The sequence below is a fragment of the Azolla caroliniana genome, unplaced genomic scaffold (assembly GCF_043228905.1).
Source record: "Azolla caroliniana isolate FFs.n. ecotype wild unplaced genomic scaffold, voAzoCaro1.0.p SCAF_13, whole genome shotgun sequence".
In the NCBI taxonomy this organism is placed as follows: domain Eukaryota; kingdom Viridiplantae; phylum Streptophyta; class Polypodiopsida; order Salviniales; family Salviniaceae; genus Azolla; species Azolla caroliniana.
In genome coordinates this window covers 7,031,855-7,039,212 of record NW_028230448.1, presented here as the reverse complement: position 1 = coordinate 7,039,212, position 7,358 = coordinate 7,031,855, and the positions used below count along the sequence as shown (strand labels likewise).

At 38.7% G+C, this 7,358-nt stretch overlaps 1 protein-coding gene across 1 annotated transcript; it reads left to right on the top strand.

The window, feature by feature from the left end:
- Positions 1 to 544: 544 nt before the first annotated feature.
- On the top strand, positions 545 to 7,129 carry LOC147856029 (RNA-binding S4 domain-containing protein). The gene is made up of 10 exons (XM_087329039.1): positions 545 to 748; positions 844 to 950; positions 3,023 to 3,154; positions 3,231 to 3,325; positions 3,433 to 3,538; positions 5,736 to 5,804; positions 5,920 to 5,984; positions 6,074 to 6,172; positions 6,560 to 6,659; positions 6,758 to 7,129. The coding sequence occupies exons 1-10, from the start codon at positions 550 to 552 to the stop codon at positions 6,818 to 6,820; spliced, it is 1,035 nt and encodes a 344-aa protein (XP_087185165.1). The 5' UTR covers positions 545 to 549; the 3' UTR covers positions 6,821 to 7,129.
- The last annotated feature ends 229 nt before the right edge of the window (positions 7,130 to 7,358 follow it).

The following is a 7,358-nucleotide window of genomic DNA, read 5'->3' as shown; positions in this document are numbered from 1 at the left end:
ATATGTGCACTCTACCTCAACCCATACGAGACACTCTTGCCTTAATATATCTTGGCATTCCACTAGTGGCCTCCACGGAACAATATGAACCGAACTTTTCACATAAAAAACTGAAAATTTATTGAGTAATTTCACTTTATACTCTTGTGATACCAAAACAACCTCATAAAATCCATGAGGACCGGCATAAACATCTTGAACACACTCAGCTTGTAAAATCTCACGTAACCATTGTTTGACCCTCCAAAGGAAAGGTATCTTCCTGGTGTGTAAGGGAGAATATGAAAGTTGCTGAGGAGTTTGTTGGCGATGGAGTGACTAAGGTAGAAATAGACAATAAGGAGTTTTTGAGCTCATTTGCTAATTTTTGTCTCTCTATCTCTCGCACATTTGCTAATAAGGTAGAAATAGACAATAAGGAGTTTTTGGGCTCATTTGCTAATTTTTGTTCTCTATATATGTATGTATGTATATACGTACATACATACATACATATTGATATATATTTCCCCCCCTCCCCCCGATCAACACATGGCATACATGGCATACATGGCACCTGCACCTGCACCTGCACCTGCACCTGCCTCCGCCTCCTTCAACCTGCTCCACTACTGTTGTTCCACGTCTGCGCTGTGCTTTACCTCTTCTTCTTCATCATCTTCACAGACCTCTTCCTCTTCTTTCGTCAGGAAATGCTCATCGTTTCTTCTCTCCTCTCCCCTTCCCAATCCGAGCTTGAAGCAAACAGGTCCATCCATAGCTCTCTCTCTCTCTCTTCATCTCTTCCCTTTCTTTCTTTCTTTCTCTCCACAGATTTATTGACGGGACTTTTTTCTTCTTCAGTTCTGTGCTTTGCAGCGAAAACCCCACCATCAGGTGATCAGAAAGACCTCCTACTGGCTTCCGTGCACAAGGATCATGTTGAATCAACTGTACGCATACTCGAACAGGTACGCTCGCCATAAGTTCTCCTCAAACATTCTCCCTATCATATGTTAATAATAATGGGGTAATGGCGGCACTGTGTGATTACGGTGCCTCTATAGAATACCATTACAAAGCTGAAGTGTAAATGCTTGAATCCTGAAGATTTAAACTTGCTCCATTTTTACTACACTTCTCTTTCAACAAAAGTGTCGGACTGCTTTCAATTGGTGCTGAATGTCCGTAGATCTGTAGCAGGTGATAAACCGTTTCCAGGTAATAAACTCGTAATTAAATAGGAAACCGAACTTTTAACTGTCTGTGGGGAATCACAAGTTTGGGAATGTTATGAACCTCCATACTTTTAAGGCATTTAGATGTCTTTGTAGGCCCTCCAGAGAGTCATAAATCAGCACATAATAATATTTGTGTAGCTATATCCGCTAGGCATGCGCCCAATTCCCCAAATCTCTGCCTAATGTGATACCTCATTTATATAGAGACAGAAGGGAGTGCATGACTGTGGGCATCCTCGTTTTACTCTGATTGTGCTAGCCACAGGCTTTGACAAACAATTGGGAGACCGCACGTTTCCTGACACGGATTCATACAGTGCATAGATTTCCCATTGCAGATCTATAGGGACGCCAAGGGTTTCTAGTTGTTGCATAAGCCGAGCACATGGCAATGTCAAAGGCTTTTTGGAAATCCACATAGTGGCAATAACTCCTTACTATGGGCTCTGCCCTCCTTGATAAGGGCTCGGAGAGTCAATATGTAATCCAAAGTTGTGAACACCGTCCAAAAACCTGCTTGTCCTGCCCATTTACTCAATTATGAATGTAGGATTGAGACATATAATTTAGCCAATTAATGGCCAATCGTGATTGTCCTATAGTTGCTTGGTATCATGGTGTCTCCACTCTTGAGGATTGGCACTGTGGTATGTTCTGTCCGTCTGGTAGGGAAATCGTCACACATAGCTCTATTAAAGATGTGTGCTAGCAATGGAGCAAGATGTCACGGTCATAGGTAAAGTGCTCATCTATCAATCCGTAATGATCATTGGCCTTCCCAAATTGTAACTGATCAATGGCATTTCTTACATTTTGTGGAGTAAAAAGGTGGATTCATGTGGGTGTGAGTCATGTCGGTGGGGAAGTGGAGGCTGCCCTGGGATACCATATAGTACCTCTGCATATTCATGCAATACCTGAGGTGAGGTCAGTTGTGTGGTAGGTTGCCTCTCATTAAACATTTTCCATGCTCTTTTACTTTCTTGTCCTAGAAGCAAGCAATACGAATGATCTTCAAATTTAGCTAAATACAATCTCTTCTTCTTCCTCACGAATCGTTGGAAGGTTGCTCTTGCTTGTTTGTGGTATAAATACCCCGAGTTACTTTGTGTTGCAATCATCTCCTTTGATCACAACATTTCTCATCATACCAACTATTTTGTATGACTCTACCAAGTTTGGGGTCATTGCCCATTGTGTGAGGAAAAGTATTTGTGGCTGCATTATGCAATGACTTTGACAATCCTTGTGTTCCTTCATCTATGAGTGCAAAAGGATCCATATCTAGCATGCCATTATATACTCCACAACAACACACATCAATTGTCTCTCAAATAAATGGGTACTTAGCCAGCCCACTCTCCTTCGTAGCATATACATCCCTTGTGCATCCATCCTTCACCTCAAAGCGTAGATATGCATGATCTTCTGCCAAGCCAACAGGTCTACCAAATATAGTGAACTCTTCTATTTCAGGTATAAGAGATGGAGATCCCATCAGGTAATCGACTGTGCTTGCACCTTCGTTTGGTTTCCAACATGTCAATGCATCTGATCCGGACCGTTGTGACAATCCATATGCCCTTACCAAGGCTAGACAGTGTTGCCCTATTCCGTTACTTCACTCATGTCTTGAGTTTTTTGCTTTAGACCAACCTCTTCTGCCATAACTTCTCCATATGAGGAGAGAGGGAGAGAGACTATTAAAAGTTAGTCATATGCCAATAGATACCGAGAGTTTTTGAGGGTGCAAATAAATAGATTATTAAGCTGCATCTACGTATACTGCATGGTTTGTGCAGGCAAAGTTAGCAATTGAAAGATGGGAGGTGACACATTCAGACTTTCTTACACCGCCAGCCATTGATGATGCTCTTAAAGTATTGAAACGGCTGTCTGATATTGGCGTGGTTGTATCAGGGGGTTATCCTCAGGTATAGCTCCTTTTTCAATGTAAATGATAGCATTTTATTCAAGTTGCTTTGAGATGATTTCATTGTGTCAGGATAGGCAGAGCGTTGTCGAATTTCTTTTGGACGTAAAGAGGCCTTGGGAAATGTTGAAAATGACTATATTGGATATCCAGGTGCAGTGGCAGCTCTCAGGTTGATTCTAGCATAATTGGGTATTTAAAACATAATTAGTTTTCAAATACCCTGTATGCAGCGTATTACTATAGCTTACATGTGACACAATGTGTTTTCCTTTTCAGCATCATTGGTGACTTTATGTATGATCCACCTAGCCATGGTGATTTCCTTGGTTCTATCTTGGGCACAGGCATTGTTCGTGAAAAAGTTGGGGACATTCTTGTGCAGGTGACAAGTTCTAATCAATGCTTCTATATTCATGATTTTTTTCATACCAGTTCAATGTTATCGAATTTAAATAGCAGTACAACGCACATGGCTATTTGTGTATGGACGTGTGTGTCATCCATTTCTAATTTTTTTTTTTGTGTCCCATTGTTTTTGAAATTTTCGTAAAGAAACCAATAATTGTTTGAAGACCTGAATCTTGTTGAAACATGATGAAATAGAACATTGATGAAATGGAATGATTCTAAGTCATTGAGAGGCATTTGAAAATATGCAGGCTGACTGCTGTTGTTGTTGTCCATTTTTAGAGATACTTATATTTCTCATTAATCACATTTTCTTCTTTAGCGAATGGCTCTAGAAAGTATTGATTTATCCATTTCTATTTGTGTATGGACGTGTGTGTCATCCATTTCTAAATATTTTTATTTTGTGTGCCATTGTTTTTGAAATTTTAGTAAAGAGACCAATAATTGTTTGAAGACCTGAATCTTGTTGAAACATGATGAAATAGAACATTGATGAAATGGAATGATTCTAAGTCATTGAGAGGCATTTGAGAATATGCAGGCTGACTGCTTTCGCTGTTGTCCATTTTTAGAGATACTTATATTTCTCATTAATCACATTTTCTTCTTTAGTGAATGGTTCTAGAAAGTATTGATTTATCCTATTAAATAGAAGGGTGTTTGTACTCATGTTCTGATTTATTTATATAAGTTTTTCAATGTTCTTGGGAATAACGTTGTCAAAAGAGAAATGTGATCTGAAGAGAGGGAAGAGAATTAGTAAATAATAGATATTTATCATGGATAATGGTGTGAACTCACATGAATCTCAATGGCAGGATTATGGAAATTCACAACTCAGGGCACACAGAGGTGATCAAATACTACAGAGTTAGAATTCCTGCATTTCGTGGTGCACAAAAGAAACTTTTAACATTTACTTAGTTGAAACATCTTCTATGGATGCACTTATATTAAATACAGAAATCAGCGTTTACCTACCTGATACTTCTGAAGGTATCAGACAACCTATGAATCAGTCACTGCTTTTATCTAGGGTCTTCTCTACTCTGGATTTAGAGTCACAACAACTAGAACCATATATTAAATACAGATATCAGCTTTTACTCCATCCGATACTTCTTAAGGTATCAGACAACATATGAATCACTGACTGCTTTTATCTACGGTTTTCTCTACACAAATGGGCTCCAGACCAGGACATAACAAAGGGGTTACAATTGATCGGGCAATAGCAATTTGCCGTGCACGTAGGCCCCGGCCCCATGGACCACGACCTCGACACCCTTGTCATCGATAGATAAAAGCCATTATCTCTCCCGCCATCGTAGGTGCTTCCCTCGCTTCGGAGACATTTCCATTCTGGATCGACCTATGCTAGAGATCTTTCGAAGACAAAAGCTGCAATATACCTAACTTGAGAATCTCACATGTGCCAAAAACCAGATTCCCTCGTTTCTTCTCTTTTCATCTTATTTACTTTTATATTTACTGTGCAATATTTATTTTATTTTGATTTGTTCTCAAAGACGAGACAACACTCAAGATGTAATCTCTTATTTCGTCTTATAGGCCATTTTGGCCTCTTAAAAGACGTTAATATATCTTTCTTTCTTTCTACTCCCCATTCAGAGTCACAACAAGTAGAACCATTTTCTTTCTGTTGTTAATGTTGCTGATACCAACTGGCATGACGCCATTCTTACAATATTAAAATCCATCATCACATGGCATTGGAGACACCCTTGTTTTAGATAACCTCATTATGGCTATTTTCAGAAGGCAACAATTTGAGTTCCAGTGATCAGGCGCCAAACCAGATTGTTGATTATTCATGATTCATGATTACATTTCAAGCCATTTAATTATAGGAAGCCAATGTAGAAAGGTATTTTTCTTTTGTTACTGTGTAGAGTCTAGACAACTTAACATACACACTACAAACAGTTGTAATCTTTCTACTGAGACAGTACTCCTTTGCTGATGGCAACTTTTTTGTTTTGCTTTTTGTTTAAGTTGAAACCTGAACAATTCACTTTCTTGATGCATAATTGTTCCTTCTTTTTATCATTATTTTGTTATCAGTGCTAGTTCTTGGATTTCGCAGTTAAATAATTAGATCCTCAGCTTAAGCATTGTGTTTGTACTTTTTGGTTGTGATGGTGCAGGGAGATGTTGGTGCACAAGTAATTATTGTTCCCGATCTAGCAGACTATTTTGTGGCTGCTCTTACACAGGCAAGCATAATAATATGCACTGAGAATTTGAATTGAGCAGGTTATCTTAAAGTTGCTATCTTCAAGGTTGCATGTGTAGACTATGAGAAGGTTATTTATGGTTTTTTGTGTGTAGGTTGGTAAGATTCCTGTATTGTGTAAAAAGATTTTGTTGGAGGATATTCAATATGCACCTCCGAGGTCAGATATTGCATTTGTGCATATGGAAATAAAGAATGTGGATTTCTTCTAAGCATCTATTCAACGCATTGTATCCAACTTCTCTCTAGAGTTCAAGTTATCAAGTCGATAGAAGCTTCACTAAGGGTGGATGCATTGGCAAGTGCTGGATTCAAGATGTCACGCTCAAAGCTTGTCGATTTGATTAGGTACTTTTTCTCTCTTACAAATGGCATTTCGTTTTAACTTCAACCAATCAGTGGTTGACAGCCAAGGTCGTGTTATTAACACCTGGGCGGATATCATAAACCGTGTTAACCTAGGTATGGAAGTTATGCATGAACGTAACGCTCATAACATCCCTCTAGACTTAGCTTCTGTTGAAGCTCCTTCTATAAACTGATAATACCCGTTTAGCAATGCAGTGTAACTGGATACCAAACCTTTCCGTTCCGGAAGGTTTGGTGTCCAATGAAGGTTCGTTCCCAATCCACAATCTTTTGATTGTGGATTGGAACTGGGGCGTGGGGTGTCGGGGATTGGAATGCCTTTTTTAAAGTGTATAATAGTGAACGTAAATCTTGTTGTTAGTGCAGTGGTGGTGATGTCCGCGTGAATTGGAAAGAAGTAACTAAAAATGGATTTAGTCTCAAGACTGGTGACATTATCTCAATACATCAGAAAGGCAGGCTAGAGGTGAGAACTTGGAAGGTTAACTTAACCTGCTTTCTTCTTTATTCATTAATTAGTGTTGGAAACTTATATATTTGACACTATTGAACTGGCACACATAGATTGGGGAGATAAATACGACTAAGAAAGGAAAATATGCTGTGGAGTTGCGACGGTACTTATGATGAATCAGTATATACATTTCAAAATAGCAATCTTTTTGTCAGCACAAGTATTACTATTCCAGGAGCCTCATCTTTGGGAAAGTCTGGTGGATCAGGTTTTATGACGAATGTGTATAGGCTCAAAAAGTGCTGTTCTCAGCGTAATCCGATGTATTTCTAACAGTTTACCAATATGTTAAATCATGGAGTATTCATATTTGTTACCCATTCTAAATTGTGGAATTTTAGGACCACCATTCCGGCAACCAATCATATTCTCTTCCAATTCTTAATGTTATATACAATGTGATGCGATTGTGGAGTTCTTTTTACAGTTCGTTATTGCATACTTGATAGTCAATCTGTTGAGATTATGAAATTTCAAACAGCGTGAATTGGCCTAGGGCAGTAGAGGGTAGAGGTCAAATTATATATTTCTCTTTACAACATGATGGGTCCAAAATCTCAGGATATTCTAGATATTTATATATTTCATAATTGTAAAGCAATCGTTTTTTTCCAAAAATAAAGCAATCGTTACAAGTGAATATGAAAAGTT

Excerpts from the sequence above, each read along its gene's own strand:
- LOC147856029 (XM_087329039.1), top strand. The coding sequence starts at position 550 with ATGGCACCTGCACCTGCACCTGCACCTGCACCTGCCTCCGCCTCCTTC. Across the intron at positions 3,155-3,230 it reads TATCAGGGGGTTATCCTCAG|GCAGAGCGTTGTCGAATTTC; the intron begins GTATAGCTCCTT and ends GTGTCAGGATAG. Across the intron at positions 6,173-6,559 it reads AAGCTTGTCGATTTGATTAG|TGGTGGTGATGTCCGCGTGA; the intron begins GTACTTTTTCTC and ends TTGTTAGTGCAG.